This window comes from Poromitra crassiceps (assembly GCF_964638095.1).
Source record: "Poromitra crassiceps genome assembly, chromosome: 4".
Taxonomy (NCBI): domain Eukaryota; kingdom Metazoa; phylum Chordata; class Actinopteri; order Beryciformes; family Melamphaidae; genus Poromitra; species Poromitra crassiceps.
Genome location: NC_139626.1, coordinates 6690861 through 6713000, shown reverse-complemented (window position 1 = coordinate 6713000; position 22140 = coordinate 6690861). Strand labels below are relative to the sequence as shown.

General features: G+C 43.8%; 1 protein-coding gene across 2 annotated transcripts; it reads right to left on the bottom strand.

Moving 5' to 3' along the window:
- Positions 1-315: 315 nt before the first annotated feature.
- Positions 316-22105, bottom strand: nbr1a (NBR1 autophagy cargo receptor a). 2 transcript variants are annotated; one of them, XM_083635343.1, is made up of 22 exons: positions 21906-22105; positions 21469-21531; positions 21348-21366; positions 21057-21079; positions 18506-18688; positions 18022-18099; positions 17596-17819; positions 15534-15653; positions 13078-13377; positions 12573-12732; positions 11939-12187; positions 11251-11382; positions 10972-11047; positions 10647-10739; positions 10219-10398; positions 9697-9852; positions 7901-8058; positions 6715-7145; positions 6002-6087; positions 5205-5292; positions 3761-3860; positions 316-2131 (listed from the first exon to the last, which is right to left on the bottom strand). In XM_083635343.1, exons 1-22 carry the CDS (start codon positions 22005-22007, stop codon positions 1943-1945), a joined length of 3210 nt encoding a protein of 1069 aa, XP_083491469.1. In that variant the 5' UTR covers positions 22008-22105; the 3' UTR covers positions 316-1942. The 2 variants fall into 2 exon arrangements, with proteins under 2 accessions (XP_083491469.1, XP_083491470.1); XM_083635344.1 differs by having other exon boundaries at positions 10647-10697.
- Between the last annotated feature and the right edge of the window lie 35 nt (positions 22106-22140).

Below are 22140 nucleotides of genomic sequence, written 5' to 3'. Positions count from 1 at the left end.
ATTGACTGCCATGGTAGGTAAAATAAATAAATAAAATAAAATAAATAATCAACTGTAATTAACACAAATGTAGAAGTAGCCTAAGCTAGGCTGTTTAATCTCTTCACCTGAAATTCAGTTTTAACAGGCTAAACCCATGTTCACTTGCTGCCATAAATGTAACCACTACACTGACTCAAGTACAGTATTTGACATGTTATATAGCCTAGTTAAGCTGGTACAGTCTATAGCGTAGAAGCTATTCAATAAAATGTGCTAAATCATTTGGAAAATGTCAGTCACACAGGTGGAGAGACAGGAACATACACAGAGAGCTGTTGTGCAAATAGTTTATTGGCGGATTGACAGTAGCAGGGTATTGAATGTACACACTCTTATGATAGGAGATCGATTTAACAAGCACAGTAGATATATTCAGCATTTTGTCTCTAGAGCATGAGCCTTTAAAACATGAATAAGTAACGATCACTATTAACATAATGCTTCCAAAAACCTCAACCACTCTATTTTTTTTTAAGCAAACAAAACCACACATACACACAGGCAGAACAACCCCAAATTAAAAAGATGCACAATTTGCTCACTTAAATCAATGCCGCTCACACAACAACAAATAAGGTAAAATCACCAAATGTATGTCAATGAGTAAACCACCAAATCATCATTCGTAAAAAGAAGACGATACAATTTCAGTTAAGAGATTCAGGAATGTGTTGTTAAGAAGAGAGGTCTTGGTTTGGGTTAGTGCTGTAAAACTGCGAAACATGACTGTTGCTCGGTGTCGCTTGGTGGGTGGGGAACATGTGACCGATGCAGGCGGGGGTCAGGGGTGAATGACAATGCAAAGCCGTCACTTTCCACGGTGACTCTGCTAAGACCACAAGAAACACTACTCATCTCTAAAGCCTCTACCTGTCATGCAGGCGTCTTTCTAAAAAGCAGTAGAAAACATCGGTGTCTAAACAGAGATCCGTTTGGACAGTTGCGTATACATTCCACATGTCAACGTCGAAAATAACAGTACTCTGATACAGAAAAGATTGCATTGTTTAGGCAGAGATTCACTACAATAATAACCAAGAAAAATCAAAGAAGTGTGAAACTTCTGTTTCGTCGCTCCTACCGTACGCGTTGACTCTTTAACGCCCAGAGAAATCACAATAGCCCCAGTAGCATCACCTTAAAATAGAGTTGGCTTTTCAAAGCCTTTTTTTTTTATGACATTCAACAGTATTCCTAGCTAAGCCCCGTCAGAAGACAACGATGACTTTATTTGTCAGAGCCAGAATGAGAAGCTAATATAAGCCATACGAAGACTAAGATGAGGAGGGGAAAGTTAACATCACGACCCCTGGTCATTTAGACCAAGGCATAAAGCTCTATGGTCCAGGTAGAGAGAAGGCATGGCAAAGGTTTTAAACTACCAACTTGATCTGACGAATCAAGTTCATTGACATTTACAAGTGTGTGTAAGGTGAATTCTATCAAACCCTTATATGCTGTTTGAAGCTAAGTTAAAGGCGAAGAGAGGAAAAGGGAGTTGTACACGAACACTCTTTCCTCATCAACAATGTCCAGGGGGAAAATATTGCTCCTCTTTACATCTTTGTTCCGACTTCAAGTGACATCGTCCAACATCGAACGAACTTCAATATACTTGGTCCAAACGCACCCGAGTCAATCAATTACATTGATAAATAGGTGCTCTTTTTCTCTTCTTTAAATTAACGAAAAGCTATTTAAAAAATAAAATATTCTGGACACTGTCTAGAAGGGGAAAGAGATGAGGGAATTTAAGTACTCTCCTTCTTGTTACATTATGTTTACAAAGGTGAAGGGTTACACGAGTCACATCATTGCCTTCCCGTTACCAGCCCTCCTTCCCTCGGGGCTGAGGTTCCTCAGCCTGGTTCTCCTCCTCGGTCATCTGCACCAGCTTCCCTCAGGGCTGAGGTTCCTCAGCCTGGTTCTGGCAGTCCTCGGCCATCTGCACCAGCTCGTTGACGGTGTGCAGCAGGCTGTAGCCGTGCTTCCTCAGCAGCCGCTGGTTGAGCCGCTGGTCTCTGAAGCCCATCTCCAGCAGCACCGCCATCATGGAAGGGTCCTGTCTGGTGGCTGGGTCCACACCTCGCTGGCGGGGGGGGGGGTGAGATGAGGAGAACGTATAGCAGAGAGTGTGAGACTATGGATCGGGGCTGTGTCCGTCCATCAAAATTCAGACCGTAGAACGGTGATCTCTAACTTTGCTAAGACATGTTTATATCTCCTCTAGTTCTTAGCACTGTAATAATGTCCCCATGCAAATGTTTATTAGTAGGCTCTGCACAATTATGAGAATCACCAATGTGGACTTGCTTCAATGTTGCAGTTTGGAATTTTGGCTAAAGCTGTGTTCACACCGAGATATCTATTTTTCTCTCCGTCGCTCGATTCAACCCTTTGGAATCGCTCCGTCGCTCTGTTTAAATCGCTCGTCAACAGGCACAATAATTGACGGACATCTGGGGGCTATAACGTTACGCAATGTCATGATATTTGTCCACTACGAGCCACCGTAGTTGTTTACAAGCTAAGCCTATCAGCGTGCTCCCTAACGCAAGCTCTATACCGGTAGTACAGACTTCACTTCATGTCAGCTGTCAGCCTGTCAATCAGCTGTCAATGCGGTTTGTTCCAAGCCAGTGTGATCCTTGACTCACTCTCACACAGCAGCCAATCAGCGTTGAACAGCGAGCGACTGATACCAGCGTAATTTCGCTCGAGTTGGGATATTTCATGTCGGGCGACGAGCGAATTTTCTCCTTATCGCTCTCTCTCTGTCGCTTGGATGCCCAGCGATTTTTCTCCCGGGCGGATATACGCTCAATCGCTCGTGTGCATTGACTTTGTATGTAAACTCGATGCCAGCGAAAAACTTTAATAGGTCGGCGTGAACGCAGCTTAAAGTCGAGGTGAACCCGTTCGTCTGAGTCCGTTTCAGACTGAAAACAAATTGAGAGGCGGACCATATACGGTGTCGATTATTTGATTTGACAATTCTGAGGACTGGCTTTGGCATTGGCCAATCCTGGTGTGTTCCACCCCCAAATCGGGTGGGATTCAGCGTGTTGTCGTGCTACGCGAGTGGGATCCACGGAGTACCAGGCAGCCAGGCTGCTTCGTGCGGAGCGAGCGGAAAATCCGATGCATGGGTGCTGCCCGCCCGCCAGGGAGGCTGTCAGGCTCGGAGGCGCGCGCCATTATCGTTATAAATGTAAATAATATTCCTGGAATGCGTGTTTTAACGAGCCAGTTACATTTCTTTGCATTCTTAGATTTTATAGTTTTTGTTTTTTGTTCATGTTTCTAACAATTGGCCAAGTTAGTAGTTAGTTTATGGGATAGGAATTCTGCCAGATGACAGGCACTAGGCACCATTTTCTCTTTCTTTTGGAAGAGAAAATTATCCTGAAATGAAGATTTGATTGACAGCTGCATGTGGTGATATGATTGGTTGAAATGGGGTAGAAATTTGATAGTACTAGGTGATGTCAGCAAACTGTACATTACTGTTATCAATGAAATGTTGAAAAATGAACTTTTGATGTGAAAAACGAAAGAAATTAGACTTTTGTGATTTTGTTTGCCTACATTATTAAATAGATGCACTGCATACCCAGGTATTTGAACAAAAAGAAAAGTCATTTTTGGGTTCAGCTCGACTTTAAGAGGGTGAGCTAAATGCCTAAATTGTAGATGGAGGTGTTTGAGTATGGGGTACCTGTATGGAACAGTTTGGCCCAGTGAACAGAGCCTTGTAAGCGGACGCTGCCACGGAGAGGGCCCCCTTGACTAGTCCCTCTGTGATGCCTCCTTGGCCCCTGGTGCAAAAAGAGGGATGTGGTGAGGATGTGGGTTCACAGAACAGCGTCTACAAAGAACAATGTGTTCCAGTCGGCCTTATTTTCACAAGCTGCGCATGCAAACACATGCATGTCAAGATATGCATCGCACCGCTTTAGGTGTTGTAACTGGGAATATGTAGCCCCGCCCACTCCACTGATGAAAGTTACCGGCTCAAGTTGTTGCACAAGGAGGTGGTGGACTCTTACAAATTCAATCAATACAAAGAGAGAACCCTAAGGGGCTGTGCACACTGGACGCAAATCATGTCGAGAGCGCTTCCAATGCACACAGACCAGTTTTTCCCTGCCGTCGCGCGCAGTACAGTTCAGGACGCGACGATCACGCGCACGGTAGCCAGCTACTTTCGCCTGTTTGTTGTTGTTGATTGTTCGCAATGTAAACATGAAAGCCAGATTATTGGCAATTGTGGCAGCAGCGGAGTTTGAAGATCCCCCTGACAGGAGAAGAGGTAGGAGGAGTGACTGATGAGCAGTGCGCTTTTCCTCCAAATGTTCAACTTTCTTCAGCTTGAGACGCCCAGAGCGCTCGGCCCAAAAACACTAGCCGCCAAGAACGTTTAAATGCCAGGTGCTGTCCTAGAAAGAGGAGCGCTCCTAGCACGTCCTGACCATAGAGAATGAATTGCAGAGAGGTGCTGGCTTCTCAAATACACACGTCCTGTGTGAACAGAGCCTATGGGGACATTCAGACCAAAAGCGTTTTTGGAGCTGCCAGCATCTTTCTGCAATTCATTCTCTATGTAAGGACGCGCTAAACGTGCTCCTCTTTTAATGAACGCACCTGGCGTTTCAGCGCTGGTGGCGTCTGTTGTTTTTGGAGGAGCGCTGTGGGCGTTTTAAAGCTGAAAAAAGTTGAACATTAGAGGAAAAGCGCGCTGCTCGTGTTTTCCACTCCTCCTACCTTCTCTCCTTCCGAGGGATTCTCGACCTCCGCTGCTGCAGAATTGGCAATAATCTGGCTTTCGTGTTGACAGTGAACGACATCAAACAGACAAAACCAGCTGGCTACCGTCCGTGTGGTCGTTGTGTTCTGATCTGTGCTGCACGCGACTACAGGGGAAAACAAACTGAGCGCAAAAAAAACGCTCCGTGCGCTGTGTTTTGTGCACAATCTCAACATGATTTTCATAGCGTTCTGACTGAAAAAAGCGCTTTGGGTGTGAATGTCCCCTAAGGAGGCACTTTTACGGTTCCCTGTGTTCTTTGGCAGTCTTAATATATGCAAAATAACTGAATGTCAAGTGTATGTTGACTTAATGTACAGTATATCATATGGCTCTATTCTTTGTTTGATGGCACCTTGGCAGCAGAGCATTGCTGGGTCTGGGGTTGTACGTCTCAAAGGCACTGGATGCTGAGCCTGCTGACCTGGACAGACCAGATGATACTGCAAAACAGATTGAGGAGGGGGAGGCACACACGCAACACATACAGTGTTAGAGGAACAACATCACTTTTCTGCTGAAGCAACTGAGCGTGTGCAGACTGTGCGCTCGACTATTTCCTGTCTTCCCACAAGGGGCCGAAATGTGTTTCCTCTTTGGCCAAAACACGGCCATCAGTTCCTCCAAGTGCAAAACATTGACTCGGGTCAGTCGACAAAGTGACTCCTAGAGAGTTACCAATACAGTTTTAGAGTCAGAGACATGTTCATGATGTCATGTCATGTAATCATAATGTCATGTAAAAAATAATTGCATGTAATGTCATGTCATGATACATAATGTTACAAAAAGCAGCACCCAGCACATAATATACTCCCACTTTCTCTAGCAACATTGAGTCAACAACTACATTCAAACCACTGGAAAATAAAGAGGTTGTCGGTTCAAGTGTGCATACTTCCTTTATACCCACTTCCTCATTTTCTGACTGCTGAGGCCCAATCCTGAAAGACATGCTGCTGATACTGAATTCTGAACGCACTGTATATACTGTAGTTAAGACATATTTCACTTATTGTTTATCTTGCATGTGCAGTCTGTGTAACACGTATGCCAGTATGTGCAGTGAAACTTTGTACAAAGTCACCAAGATTCCTCTCCATGTAATTTACTTCACAAAACAGTCACTCTGATGGTGAGGGTGAAACTCACTATTGAGGTGGACCCCTGGTTGGGACGGCTCATATGGTCCACAGGCTGGAGGACTAGGGTCCTCAGCAAGGTACAGTGCCTCAGACCTGAAACATGAGCAACCATCAATACATCAAAATGATTCAAAAAGAAAAGGACAATCAGACCGTAGTAAGTGTGTTTTATGAATGCTATAAATCAGTGATACTCAACTTGCGGCCGCAAGTGGCCCGTGTGTGGCCCGCGATGGAATTGCAAAAAAATATATATATATTATTATTATTATTTCAGTGCACCTGAACACAACATGCAAGATACCCGCTGAACAAGTGTCCAAATGTCCATGTCATTCTGGCCAATACTCCACTTCTGTTATAGCATTTCAGTCTGGAATATGGAATCTCTTTCAATAATCTATGATATAGCTGCTAAATTGTCAAATATTGACATCTGCTCGCTACCCCAGGCACTTATGTATGTACTTAACCTAACTAACTTAACCTAACTAACTATCCGGTGTGCACAACATTGTCAGACTAAACTCCAGCTGACACCCCAAAAACCTACAATCTGCTACAGAAAAATGTATATTGTTTGTTTATTAACTGGCCCCTGTAGGCCTTCTATCATTTCACGAAAGTGGCAAAGCAAGTTGAGTATCCCTGATCTATAAATATTCATGTTTCTGAACCACATGAGGAGCACTTGATTGGGTCATTTGATCCCGGGCTGACCTGGGCGAGTAGAGGGCAGGCGGGGGCAGCAGGGGGTCAGGGAGCGGCTGCGGGGGCACCACTTCAGGGATGAGGGTCACGGCGTCCAGGGTTTGGGAGGCGCACAGCATCTGGTTCACACTGCTGTGGCCGGTGGGATGGACAGGTGGCCAAGTGGTCTCCAAGGAAACCACGGCGGTGACTGGCTCCTCCGCCTCCTCCGGCGCCTCCTCCCCCACCGGCTCTTCCGTGGCCAGCTCAGAGTCGGACTCTTGCGCGTCCTCCTCCTCCTGGACGTCCTGATCTTGATCGGCTGGGCTGCCGGCGGTGCCAGGCTGGGACATGGCCGAGCTGTACATGGACTCCCCCAGTGGCCGGCTGGTGTCGAAGCAGTCTGGGAGGACGATGATGTAATCGTCGCAGGAGGAGACCGAGGAGGCCTGGCTGCTCACCTGAGACACGGGAGGCAAAGTCGCTGACTTTTCTGGACTTCTTAGGTGGTGTATGAGTGGACTGAATAGACCATTTTATAAATCATGATCTACCATGTGCTGAATCAACATTATATGCTTCAATACAGTTTATTGAGATGTGTTTTTGTGATTTTATTGAATGAATCGGGAAGAAAGACAGATACATAGGAGACTGGTGAAGCTTTAGCACCTTACTGGAATGGAGCACAGATACAGGGGAAGACAACATAATGGCCGGTGACAACTGAGAGTATAACACATGCACTTTTCTTTTTTTTTGGTTTTAGGTTAACAGGTAGATTTTTTTTAATGAGCCACCTACAAGTCAAAGGATTGCTGGTTTGATTATTCTTGCTGACAGCAAGAAAAACTATTGATCGAAAATAAGGATTTGTTAAAATAGGTATCGATCATTGTAAAGTCATACCCCAATTCTGACTGGCTGTGATGGTTTTGTCTTCTCCTGCATCTTCCCTCTAGGAACGTACTGTAAGTCTTATTTCACGATCTGTTCCCATGGCTGGACTGATCTACTAAACAAATCTGGATCCACATGTTCCCATGGCTGGACTGATCTACTAAACAAATCTGGATCCACATGTTCCCATGGCTGGACTGATCTACTAAACCAATCTAGACCCACATGTTGATCAACTATGATGAAAGAATTTGTGGTCATAACATAAATGGATGTCTCACAACCTTCTACAAATGGCGAAAAACTTTGTGCTCACCTCATCCCATTCGTCGTCATCCTTGGCTCCACCCTCTTCTTGCTCTTCTTCAGTATCAATGATCTCTTCCATCTCAGCCAAGACCATCGCCTCTCCCTCATCGTTTACATGATGTGAGTTGATATGCAGGTTTTCATTCTCTGGGACCATCAGAAGAACTTCAAATGGAAAATTAGCATCACAATAAGCATCAGATCATGACATATACTGCAGATGGGGCTCCATAAATTCATGACTAAAAGATCAAAGATATGACATAGACATGTGACGTTAGAAGAAGAGGGCGTCCGGGTGTAGCGGTAGATTCCCTGCCTACCAAAACGAGGGTCGCAGGTTCGCGCCCCCGTGTTACCTCCGGCTTGGTCAGGCGTCCGTACAGGCACGATTGGCTGTGTCTGCGGGTGGGAAGCTGGATTATCAGGGGTATGTGTCCTGGACGCTGCACTAGCTCCTCCTCTGGTCAGTTGGGGCGCCTGTTCAGGGCAGAAGGGAACTGGTGGAAATAGCGTGATCCTCCCACGTGCTACGTCCTGCCAGTGAAGTCCCCCGCTGTCAGGTGAAAAGAAGCGGCTGGCAACTGTGCATGTGTCGGAGGAAGCATGGTGCTAGTCTATGGCTCTCCCCAGATCGACAGAGGGTGGGAGCAGCAGCGACCGGGGCAGCAGGGGGGAAATTGGCCAAGTACAATTGGGGAGAAAATGGGGGAAAAGCAGAACAAAAATTGAAGAATCTTGTCACATAACACAAGCTCATAAGGGGAAACAGTTTTTGAAAGATAAGCTCAACCAGGCAGACCACATGTGTTTTGAAATATTTGCCAATGTCTTCAACAACTTTTCGTTGTCCCGATTGTGTCAATTGGTAGCTAAAGACTGTTGCATCCATTATGGGCATTTTCAGTACAGTGGAATGTATGATCTTGGGTGCAAGAGAAATTAAGAAAAAATGATAAGCTCTGTTGGAACAAGAGTTAAAGTGGGATGCAATTTGGGATAATGTTACTGGTGCTTCGAAGAATCCAAACCATCAATATATACATCTGAAATTTTGTCATAGAGCGTATCTAACACCGAGAATTAGGCATAGGATGGGATTGGTAACTGACCCATTTTGTTCGTTCTGCCACCCGGGAACCATTGGCTCTTTTATGCATGTTGTATGGGAGTGTCCAGGGGTGTTGGAGTTTTGGGGGAAGGTTATTAATACACTGTCAGACCTGCTGGAGGTGCAACTCCTGGTGGACCCGGCAGTACATTTGTTGAATGATGACTCGCATATCTCCTTCACCGGAAAATCACGTAATATCTGGCTAGCAGGTCTAACGGCCGCCAAGAAGATTGTTGCTCAACGCTGGAATCCTCCGCATGATATCTCACATACTCATTGGCTTCGGAGCTTTTTGGACATTTCATACCTGGAACTATCTTCAGCAAGAATTAACAATGCAAAACCAAAGACGATTTTAGTATGGACAGATTTAATTTAGAAGTTAAAAGGTCTTCTGATTATGTGATTATTTTTATTTGATGTCTGCCTGTTTTTGTTTTTGTTTTAATTTATATGGTCAGTTGCAATATCCGGATTGGGAGGGCATTGGGTGGGTAGAGGGATAAGTGGGTTTATAATTATTCATAATTGTATGTTAATCATATGATAATGTATGTAATGTATATATGTATATATGTATGTTTTGCCTACAAAATAAAAAATGAATGATAAAAAAAAATAAGCTCTGTTGGAAATGAATAGGATTCATATTTTCAAAATGGCTGAAATCCTGAAAGTTCTTCTCTAACCTGGGCCTGTCTCCTCTTCCTGGGTGATCTGGTTGAAGCCTGGGTAGGCAGGTGGGGCAAGACTCTCCACTGTCATGGCGGTGACCTCCACGTTTTCTGCTGAAACGCTCTCCGCTTTGTCAACCTCCACGATTCTCTCAAAGCAGAAGCCAAATGCTTCAAGGGACGGGGGGAAAAAAACAGTGTTTAGTGTCTCATTAAAGCAAACCTTTGACCAAAGAACTGATAACAAACGCACCATATAACCGAGCTTATTTACAGATCATTATGAAAAGAATAGCATATCATAGAATAATGCCATTTTCCGAGGAAGGTCTGCAACAAATGGGAGGTTTCAGTGTTCACAGTGAGCCGCTGTATGAACTGAGGACACATTGGCTTCCTAAGCTGTATGAACTGAGGACACATTGGCTTCCTAAGCTGTATGAACTGAGGACACATTGGCTTCCTAAGCTGTATGAACTGAGGACACATTGGCTTCCTAAGCTGTATGAACTGAGGACACATTGGCTTCCTCCTCACCCTGCGCCTGGTGGCTGCTGTGTTGGGCTCTGCGTGGGGGCTCGTGGTCGGGGGCCTCCTCCAGGGTGAGGGAGCGGATGACCGTCTCACAGAGGAACTGGGCTCCGCTGATCTCCTCTTCCCTCTCCTCCTCGTGGGCCACAGACTCCACCAGCTCCCTCTGGCACCTCAGTTTCACTCCTGACCGAAAACATAATAATAATAATAATAATAATAATAATAATAATAATAATAATAATAATAAACTTTAAACCTAAAGGGCAGAGGTGTAAACGATTGGCTCACCATTTCTCTAAAAAGTTTTCCTCAGCTGATGAATAAAATAAATGTAAAAGTACAGAACTTGTTTCTTTCAGGTAGGTTGCACTCACTTTCCCAGCAAATAATTTGCTCTAATTCTACTTTAATAAACATTCACTTCCTCTTACCAAAAAGATTTCTGATCCCTTTGACCTCTGTGTCTTCTTTCGTCTCCACCGCTGGTGCATCATGGGGCAGAGGGGACATGCAGGGGGTCAAATCTAGCAATGAGGTAGAACAAATGCAACACGGTTTCCATCTTCAATGTTAATGTCAAAACTAGAAAGATGTGTATGAAAAACCGACATAGTCAGCATAAATAACAGGTGATTGTAATCAATTAACAGGTGATTACAATCAAGTGACACAAACAGCCAATGAGCTGTGTGTATTATAGCGCCATATTGGTAGGAAAATGCTTGTGACATCATGGGAATACTATGAATTGCTTACCAACTGGAGTGTTGTTAGGAACCTTCTCCAACTCTTGCACAATGTTTATATCCAGCAGCTCAAATGACAGCAGATCCTAGAAAACACAGCAGATATAATACCACCACACATTTAATTAGTTATCAATTCGTCTTCTCTTGCGAGTCATGTGGAAACACACTTAGTAAGTTCATTCAACCTGCTGAATTCAATTAAGTACTAATTGCAACAGTAGTTGTAGTAATGGCAATTCAAAGTGTCAAACATATTTTTGAATGGCGGCACTCCCTGGGTGTGTACCTGTGCAGTAAGCAGGTCGACTGAGGGGAAGTAGTATTCTCTGGGGCCGAGGTCTACAGACAAGCCAGTGCCGCTCTCCCTGCACATCTCCTCCTCAACCTCTACCTCCTCCACTGGCTTCATCTCCTCCTTCTGAAGCACACACACGGTTGCCATGGTTACTATCATCACAGGGCGTCTTCAGAAATGGCCAGGTGAGGATATTTTTTGATGAGATAAACAAATACTTCAAAAGTAGTATTTTAATGTTTCAGATATTTTTTTGAAAATACAGGGGTACTTGATTGTAAGAATGTTTCCACCGCTGTGGGTGTTTAAAGTGTTTGGCCAGTTATTCCTAACAGGGTTTTATTCAGGATATTCCGTTTTTATGCATCTTCAAATCCAAATCCCAAATACCTCTGTATACATTCATAAAGACACTTCACAGTGTACCAGCTAATATTGGTGTGTCCCTGCTATATCCCAGTCGTTTTAATTTAATTTAATTCAAATATCCTTGCTTTAGTCAAATAAATAAAGAAAAAAGGATATGGCATAAACACTTAGCAACAATTAAATTGAATACTTAACTACGCTGAATAAACATAACAGTCAAAACATAATCATAACATAACAAAACAGTCAGTATATCCATGGTTACATGAACTGTAATTGAACAGAGTGTGATTAGATAGTTAAGACTTGCCAGTCTTTTGCTCTGATGATCGAATGTGTTGCGGCTGTTGCCGGGGTCGACCACGATGCTGCACCAGACGCGCGGGCCAAACTGCGCCCCGCAGTGCGCCAGCCTCCAGTGGGAGGTGTACGTCCCCTCCATCACCGGCGCCACAAAGGCCACGCTGACCACGCCCACCTGCCCGGGCTGCAGCAGGGGCACCGGCACCTCCCGCTTCTCCTCCGATGCCAGGCCCAGGTTGCCCCACATGAACTTCAGCTGGGGGCACACGCACACACACACACAATAGGAATACACATGCGAAAGGGACACCCGACACACACATGCAACCAAAGTCACGCAACCGAGAATAGACGTGCTCAAGGAGGGGGGGACTGACGCACAGACGTACAAACAGTGACACAGACGCAAAAACTGAAAACAAAATAAAGATTCAACTGAATGCAAACAATAAACAACTCAGACAAAAAAAGGCATTAGATGTTATTAGGTTGGGGAAGAGATCTTAGCTGGTGTTAGTCGATGCGTTTGGGGATAGGTAGGATGTAGGCAATGAGCTGAGTAGGGACTCAAAGTGGAAGTAAAGCGAAGGGGGCAGAGAGAGTGGAGTCTGTCCTCTCAGGACGGGGCAGGAAGGGGGTACCTTAGTCTCTGAGGTCCAGCTGATAGTGCCCGAGTTCCTCATCTTCCAGTATTTGATGAACTTGGTGCCGGGCTCCAGACGGGTGCCGTCGGGCAGATTTTCATCCAGAAACAAGGCAGCCATAGTGGGCACCAAGGAGGTGTGCGAGACCCCGGGACCCCTAGTTTCAAGTGTACAGAGCATTGTTGAAAATAGCCCTGGTTTCTTATAAGACCCATCTCTTTTGTTCTCTACGAATCAAAAAAGCAGGACCCCAGATTTTTTGCAGCTCAAAAGCATTTGTTTTTTTTTTCTTAGAAAATCTATGAAGCAGCAGCAGTTTTCACATTGTGAGGTAGTTCCAGCATTTTCCACCACCAGAGCAGCCAGCGATACACTCATACAGACTAGATAACAAAGATGGCATATTTTGATTTTTTTTTCTTGAAAAAAAGATTTTTTTTTGCATCCATGCTGGGCTAGAAGCACCCAGCACTGTCGGACGCCCTTCCGAGGTGGCGCTTACTCTGGACTGGAGGCCTGGGGGTCAGGGACCGGGGCAGGGACGGGACCTTGGGCTGGGGCTGGACCTGAGGCTGTTTCTGAGGCAGCAGCGGGGGGCAGAGCTGGCACCTGGGTGGAGGCAGAGGCCATGTTTGTCAGGTTGGCCCTGCCTGAGGTAGAGGGCCCACTCCACTGCGGCCCCCTCTTCTCCAGTCGGAGTTTTTTCTTGATTTCCTTCACTTCAGCTCTCAGCTGCCTCCTCTCAGCTTTGAGGCGCTGGCGCTCAGCCTTGCGCACTGTCCTGTCTCCTCGCCTCGGGAACCTGGTTTGGAAGACCCAGTTGTTGACGAAAAGTTTATTTGCCAAAAACACATTAACAAGTACAATTAATCAATTACAGTAAACTAACTGCTTAACACATTGACTGCCAGCCCTTTTTTCAATGCTGTAGGTAGGTTGTGCCAGGTTTTTTTTTGAGGATTCTGGCTCATTTTACAAGAGCCGAGGATTCTTTTCTGTTAAGACTTCGTGAACACCAATCATCTAAAAAGAACTAATAGAATGTGTGCTTTCTCTGTCTAAAAGAGTTAGTTTGTAGAGTTAGTAGTTATGTAAGCATTAGCAGTTGAATACAGCATGGTTTCAGCGTCAGAAAAATTATTCAGAGATAAACGGCTTTTTGTGAAATTCGATAGAACAGTCACTTTAACCATTCATTTTTGGCATCAGTAAGAGTCAGACATCTAAACAATAGTTTTGAACAGTAATTTCCTCCATAACAGCAGGAAACCCCCCTCTGCTTCCAACTCCTCCCTCCGTGTGTGTTCTCCTCCTGCCTCCCTGGCTCTCCAGCGGGCGTGTCACAACGAAGTTGCTGCTGCCTGTTTGAGCGGCCGCTGTTTGAGGAAGTCTGGGTGGACTCGCTCGTTTCGTGGAGTTTTGGTTGAGAGCTTTGATGCGATTCTGGTCATATTTATGCTGCGTGTTTCAAAGTGTGCATCCAATCTATTCTTGGAACCCCCCACCGTTGCCACCGCTGTGCATCAGCGCGAAAGTGAAAGCGTTTTCGCCATCAATTTTACAGTATGAGAACGGCTTCGTCGCGCTTTTCCCTCCAGTTTTGGGTCGCCTCTTTCTACTGTGGAGAGACATGTCGACACTCAGTGGGTCGGTAAAATAGATTATACACATTCAATACCTCCAATTCTGGTGTAGGAGACGTAAAAGGGGTTGATCGATGTCCCACCGTCAAAAAAAAAAAATGTTTATGTAAGCCGAGATATCTCGTCCTTGGCACTCAACGGTTGGATTATGTAAGCCGAGATATCTCGTCCTTGGCACTCAACGTGTTAAATATTGACTTTTTGAATCCTGCATTTTGCAATGCTTTGCTTCGGCCTTATTTCATGTTTTCCTGCATTAATGTAAATTAGGCAGCAAAAAGACTACACTATTAAAAAAATTAATTCAGCAACGTATGTATTAAAAATTAAAAATATTTTTTTGTGAAGTTAAGGAACAATGATAAAGGCTATGTGCCAAAGGGAACTCTTTTTTATACATAATCTAGGCTCCTTACATCCTAGGCAGGGGTGTAGTGGTAAATACAGAGGTGGGTAAACTATAGGTAAGTAGTTTACCCACCTTGTTTCCCCTCATTGATTGATACAGGTGATTTGAAAATAGGCAGCTCGGCTGCTGCGCGGCCTTGCCCGCAGCTCAGCTGCTGTGTGGCCTTGCCTGCCCTATTGGCGCACGCACAATGTCCCCCTCTCTCTCTCCCTCAGTCTCTCCCCCCTCTCCTCTCTCTCTCTCTCTTCTGAGCCTCCTCAGTCTCTCTCGTGAGCCTCACACTGATGACATCATCACTGATGTCATCAGTATTGATGTCATCAGTGGGACAGAGCCCTAGCTCCATTTTATATACTGACTGATATAAACAAATTAGTAAGTGTGCTAAAGAATTTAATTATTTTATTTTACAGCGGCACACGGTCACAGGAGAGACACTGCATTGACTTTAAATAAATGGTTTTGCCAACCTCTTTCTCAAAATAATCTACTGTTATCAATGGAAATGGAAATAAAGTGTCAGAATATTATGGAATAAAATCAGAACAGACAAATCTTCATTTAAATCAAGGTGTGCATTGCTGCAATGTCAGGCTATTTGAAAATCATCTGCATCACGGCATTTTTAAATAACTGACATCTCGTTGTCTGTCACCATTACTGACTTTGTCACTCTGATGTGGATAATTCATTTCAAGTTTAGTCCTATATGAAGCTGCATCAATCCCACTAGAAATGGGCAGCACAATCCCAGAAGCTATGCGATTTTACCTTCAAAATAAAAGCACTAATTTGTTACTGGGTAGATAAAAAAAAACAGAACAGTCAGAACAGTGCGGTGGATCCTCTCAAAGTGTGACGTTAAAGACCAAATGACTACTAGTGTCCTTCATCTGCTGGATTTACCTTAATTCTCCAGACATTCCATGCTCAGGGATGGAGAGAGGTGTCTTGGTTCTCACGAGGTTGTGGCTGGGGTCGTGGCTGTGTCTGCACATCTCACACAGGATGCACGATGGACATACACTGGCGGGGGAAAACACCAACATGGGCAGCCCAAGAGTGAGGATTATAATGTTGAAACATATCTATTGGATACTGCTTATAGAACATGTGAAAAGAATAAAGGTCATCAAAAAAAAAGAATAAGAATAAACCAGACGTCCCGATTTGTCCGGGAGAGATTTTAGGATGGCCATTCCGAGTCCCGACAGATATCTCTCGGGACACTAAAAGGTCCCGGTTTTCAACACTCACTACCAAATTGTCCCGGTTTCCACCACCATTAAAAAAAATGATAATAGTATTATAATTGTTTTTCAGCGCGTACATTTGATGTTTATCATGTTCTGTCATGTGGAACAAAGCTGAATGAACCTCCATAAAGTGTGCCTGTGAGAAGCAGAAAGGCAGCCAGGACCTGCAGCGCTACAAAATGCGGCCACAATCGAAGCTGTATAGATCCTGACAAGAGGTCTCACTCTGCCCCTAAAAGAAAGATCCTTTTTTTCCCCAGTATGTGTTTTGTTCAGCAAATCATTCCACTGATGTTTTGGCCCTGAAACGTGTGAGCAGAGTGATGCATTGTGTGTGTGTGTTATGGATGGAGAGAGAGGGAGATCACCTTTTCATAACAACTGTAGGGGGGTCATTTATTATATAACTCGCCCGTTTGGAGTAAAATAGGCGTTATAAAAAGGGGGTGATTGACAGGTCGCCTGTCCAGTGGTTGCACAGCTTTCTGATCACGGGCCAATAGCAGGCGGAGCTGCAGCTCTGGGAAACCCCCATCTGACGTGAGCTGCGCAAGGACCCCAAGATGGCGACAGACAACACTTTACTGCAAAATGTGAGTCCCAAAATAGTGGATGGGTTTGTCCATATTATTTAGGTCAGTGGGTAAAACCAAGCAATTCAGTATTTAGAATAAGGAGAGACCATAGAACATTTCACATTTCAGACCAAAAAGAAAGGTAATCGTTTTTTCTTTTTTAGCTTTTGGAGTTGATATGTCCCATCCCCCTCCCCCATAAGTGTCCCGGTTTGATAATCTGGTCACCCTAAATCAGTGATACTCAACCTCAGGTGGCTCCTTTATGGGTGGTTGTGGCTCTTTTAAGTCCTAGTTAAACAATAAATATATAAATACATAAATAAGTAAATAAATAAATGAAAACAACAAAACTGCCAGAAGAATTAATCTCAGGTGTCACGCTCTGTTTGCAGGTGCGCGAGACAAGTGCAAACTCCCTCACATTGGGAAAACTAGCTTAGCACAAGCTTAAAATGGTTGAAGAGGAATATCGAACATTTAAAGCAGACTGAGAACTTGAGTTTTTCTTCGTGTCCATGGGTTCAGGAAAATGCATCTCTCTGCTTTGTGATAATGTCATTTCACAATATTCAAAAGGTCCAATTTGCAAAAACATCACAAAATAAAGCAGGTCCAGTACCGACTTTCTGAAAGGTGGAGAGCTGAAGAGCTGGCGAAGACTCAAACTGAACCAAACTGGTTTCAGAGAGGAAAGGGATGTTTGTGGATTGTGCCTCTTACAAAAGTATTTTTTTTGTCAATGTGGCTCCTGAGTAGGGCAAGGTTGAGTACCACTCCCCTAAATAGAATTAATCAAGGCACAAAGGTCAATAAATGTGTGACTTCATCAAAACAATCCCGCTGTCACTTTTGACTTGGGTAAACTTATGCAATATTTGCTTTGGTTCGTTTGTTTGTTTGTTTGTGTGATGTCTTTTGTGAACTTTGGGGCTATGGGGCACTTGCTTCATCAAATTTGGACTTTTGGAAATGCAAGGAATATCTCCTTTCCTTTTTTATGTAGTTAACCTAATTAAAATATATATATAATACAACATAAGACACTTGTGACTTTAAGAGTGCCTCATTTAGTCAAAAATATTTTAGTAAATTATAAAATCTTCCTTTACCTTCTCTTTTGGGGTTGAGACCTACCTGCATTTGTATGCCCCTTCAGAGGTGAGTTTGTTGCAGCTGCTGCAGTTTGGGGTGTAGCCAAGGGACCCGTGAGAGGTGGAGGGGCCAGGCTTGGGCCCCACGGCGCCGCCACTAGCCCCGGCGGCGTCGGGGGGCCCGTCAGTAGATTTATGGGTACAGCACTGGCCGGAAAAGTCATTGCACATCCTTTCCACGACTTCTTTCACCACCTCATCCTTGAACTAGGAGAAAAGAACTTGATTTACAACCCCGACTCAGTTTCGACTAAAGGAACCCTTTGTCTAATGACAACAATATTATCATATTATTATCATGTCATATTAATATGATCATGATTATAATATTGCATACTATTATCGTTGTTGTATATCTGGGATGCAATTTTCTGAAAGTTGCAGTGTATATTTTTCAAGAAAACTTTACCTTCTCCATGTATGATCTGAACCAAACAGGAGGGGGTTCATCTTCTGGTTTGTTCCCCTTGCTGTCTTTTACAATGACCTGTATAGAATTGAAGAAACGCATTATTACTGCAACACTTGGAGCACTCAACTACTGACTATACATCAGAACTATATATATATATAGATATAGATAGATATCTATATCTATATATATGGGAGAATTTCTCCCACTGCCTGTTAAATATAGACAAGGAAATGTTATCTGGGCTTATTGCTCACCCAAAACAAATTAATTAAGGGCAAATAAATAGAAATGATTTCGCGGGGAAATCAAGTCGTATGATATGACCTAAGGCTGCTACTGAAACTAATCCTGGAAATATGTTTGAGACCTGGTTCAAGGGCTGACATTTACCGCAGCCCATCACTGCTACCAAAGAATGTGGAGGAAACACAGTACACATGGGGCAAAAAAAAACAGACATGATCCATATGATCCTTACAGCCTCTCTCTCGGGGGTGACCTGTGTGCCCTTGTCCACAGTCTTGACCCTGGAGGGGTATGGGGGCGCAGGTCGCAGGTCCCCCTTCAGCTCCTTCACCTCGGTCTTCAGCGGGCCACCACAGGCCTGCCCCTTCATCTTGTAAACATTCATGTGCAACTGGTTCCCCTGCTTCTCTGCACTCTGTGGGGGGTTCAACATGAGACACATACCAGCATCAAAATAGGCTCAACTCAAATCATAGAAACTATACATGAAGTGTTCCAACAGACGGCGTGTATGAGGGGCTACTGGAAGCATAAAGAAGCTATTTGGGCTTCTGAGTGTACTTGTAATAATGTTTGTTTAATCTACTGTCCTGCATGTCTTGTCGGCACTACATAATGTGTCGACAATTCCAAACTTTTTCATCACTTTTCAAGGACCCAGAATCTAATTTTCATGACCATTCGCCACATTTAAGTACGGTACATAAAATGTACATTGTAGCACCATGCCCTTCACCCCAAAGCCCTTTTCAGACACTAGCGCTCAATTTCTAAGGTGGAGACTCTGAAGAAACAAACTTTTCCCCTTAACTCACCCTTGTCCTTTTCTCCCTACTTGCATGCAAGGAGGCCTGAGCCTTTGGGTTGTTAAGGTGGCTTGTGAACATGTTCACCTCAATGCCAGAGATGTTGTCGACTCCCAGTTTCTTGATTGATAACTGCAGTTTCTGATCATCTACTGTAGCCGTTTTGTCCACCACCTTCCTCTTCTCTTATATAGCTTCAGCCAGGAAGGATTTATTACATCACTGATGATACCACACTTGCTCAAGTGACATCACTGATGACATCACAATTCACTGATTTATGACATCACCGATGATGTCACAAATCGCAACTAACAGACACCGCCCCCAAATCGTGACTCTGGAAGGGATTTGGAACCAGACGATGGCTTCCGCCCCTGGGGTGAAATCTCTATTAACTGAGGAGCCCTTCATGAAGGTGAAGGCATGTTGCTCAGGAGGGATGAGGAGCGGAGGAACATGAGACGAGGCACTACAGCCAAGATTGAGGTGGTGTGAGAAACACCGGAAACTTGAAAGAAGAAGAAGAACCAGGTCTAGAGTGAGACCATCCAACTGTGAGGCAGCAATGTGCCACAAGGCATCCATCCAGTCTGCTGGAAAGCTATTAGAAGAAGATTGTGACTAACACCGCCCACCCACTTATACAATTTTAATGATGATGATGATGACGCAGTGAACTCTCGAACATAGGAATATGATCACGTGATACAAGCGTCAACATTTGCAGCGCAGGTCTACATTTTAAATTAGTAATACAAAAAAACTTATTTCACGTAACTAGGGAAGTCAATCGATAACCGAAGTTTAAAATTTAACCGATTACCGGTAGTTAAAAAATATATATACTTTACCCCAAGTAATTAAGAAAAGGAAACGTTTGTTGCATGGTAAGCTATACAATCTATTTCTTAAATAACTCATTCAGACAACGTGCTGTGTTTTGTTTAGGCTATGTTCACATTTAATTGTCATCCTCTCCGACCACGCCACATGTTGAGCGTTGAGCAGCGTTAATTGACAAATGAAAAGTATCAAGTTAACGTTACCACGCCACGTTGAGTTCGGAGAAATTGTTTCACAACGGGAGACGGACTGTCTGTCAGAGTGAGTAAGGTACAGAGCTGCATCACCAAATGACAGACATGATATGCGCACATTAGACTCATTCAGAGCGAGATCCATTTGTTTGATTAACTGCTTATTGACATGTTGTGCCCGTGGGAAACAATGGCACGATAAGCTACTCGTTTATTTCAGACTGTCTTTACAGACGAGGAGAGACATCTCGCCTGCCTAATTGCTTGTGGGCTTGGACCGGCGGGGTCTCGCTGCGCAGGCAGACACAGAGGATACGGCCTACCCCATCAGTGTGCCCTGCAGCCTGGTGACATGTCAGCCTGGGAAACGTGAATAAGTGTTGCGCCAACTTCGCCAGCCAGGGGAATGCAGTAGGCTATAAATAGTACATTTTAATCTTGCCGGTTATTTCGGTTAATGATCGGATAATGAGTGACGGTTGTCGGTCAGGATTTTTTTTTTAAATCATTTTCACCATCCCTACACGCAACGTTAAGACATAGCCTATCTTAATTAGATTGTTTTAGAGTGTAAATTCCCAAACTTTTCCAAAACAGACTGTTAATTCCAAACCTTTTCCAGGCCTGGAAAACAATTTTTAAAAAACTTTTCCAGGAATGTCATGACCATGTTTCCATTCCCGTTACATTTTGTTATGCACCTAGAGTGTCAATCCTATATGAGATTCCTCCTTTTTTACCTTTATTTATCCAGGGAAGGTTGAATGAGCATTCATATAGTTCTACTGCTATTATAATTTTCACTAAATACAGAGTTGGAAGCTGCATTTTACACTGTCTGTGTCCTTATCCCTCACAACACTGAACAAGCTGGACAGTAAAATGTTATTCTTTACTATTCTATAAGATTGTGAGAAATCCAGCGGTGTCTCATTACCTTGATGGCTTCTTCATATTCCTCTGGGGGGGGGGAGAAATCAGTTGTTTAATAATGAACTGGCAATCAAAATAACATTCATATTTTATGAAAGGAAGGAACCTTACAATTCTGTCTCACGTTAGCCTCTATTTACTAATACTATGACTGACTATTGTTTATATATTTCAAATGCATATGTCATCATGTAGATACAGTAAAGAAATGAATGGAATGAAAGCTTGACAAGCCGGGTTTCATTTAATTCATTTAAAGACAGAAAAACAATGGAATGAGACTGGTTTTGCTTACCTTGACTGTTTATGCAAATCTGAAAGAGACAGACAACTTTACATAACTCTTAAAATAGTAAGCCAGTAGAAAAGCAATAATCGAGCAACAACATTATGTAGGCCACAAAGTTTAACCTTACCTCTTCATTATCCTCATCAAAGTATTTAACTTGAAAGTGGTTGATCCCGAATGATGCTTTAATCTGGAATTAAATTGGGAAGAATTGACAGGTCAAAAAAAAAACACCAAACATCTTATAAAATCATAACTTTCACTTACAAGTGTTGCCTAACTGACAATGGTGGCACGTTGAGAGAAACACTTCTGCGGCTAACGTTATCTATCAAATGCAAGATTTCAAGCACAATTAAGTTTTTCTCTGTTTTTAGTGCAAACGTGGCATTATAGTTTGCTTGAAAATGATCACTTATGCACACATTAAGTCCCAGCAGTGCCGATTGTCCTTCAAGTGGTCCATTGTTTATGTGGCTAGGCCATCCATGGCTGGGCCTTCTTTACCAAACTGCGCCAGCATTTAGCCAACTAGCTCTGCTAACGTTAACGTTAGCCGCTTACCCAGGCTTCCACCGATTCCCATTCCAATTTGTCCAAATCTTGAGCCAGGAATCTTTTCACATTCCCACGGAAGTTGACTTTAATGGTAACAGGAAGCCCCATGGCAGCCTTTTAGGACAATGTAGTGGTTTTCATTGGCGGTGACAATGGACAATTTGATCCCTCTTGCCCTCGAAAGCTTTTTCTTGTTTACATCGTCAGCTGCGTCTAGAAAAATACGATGACGCGTGTGTGT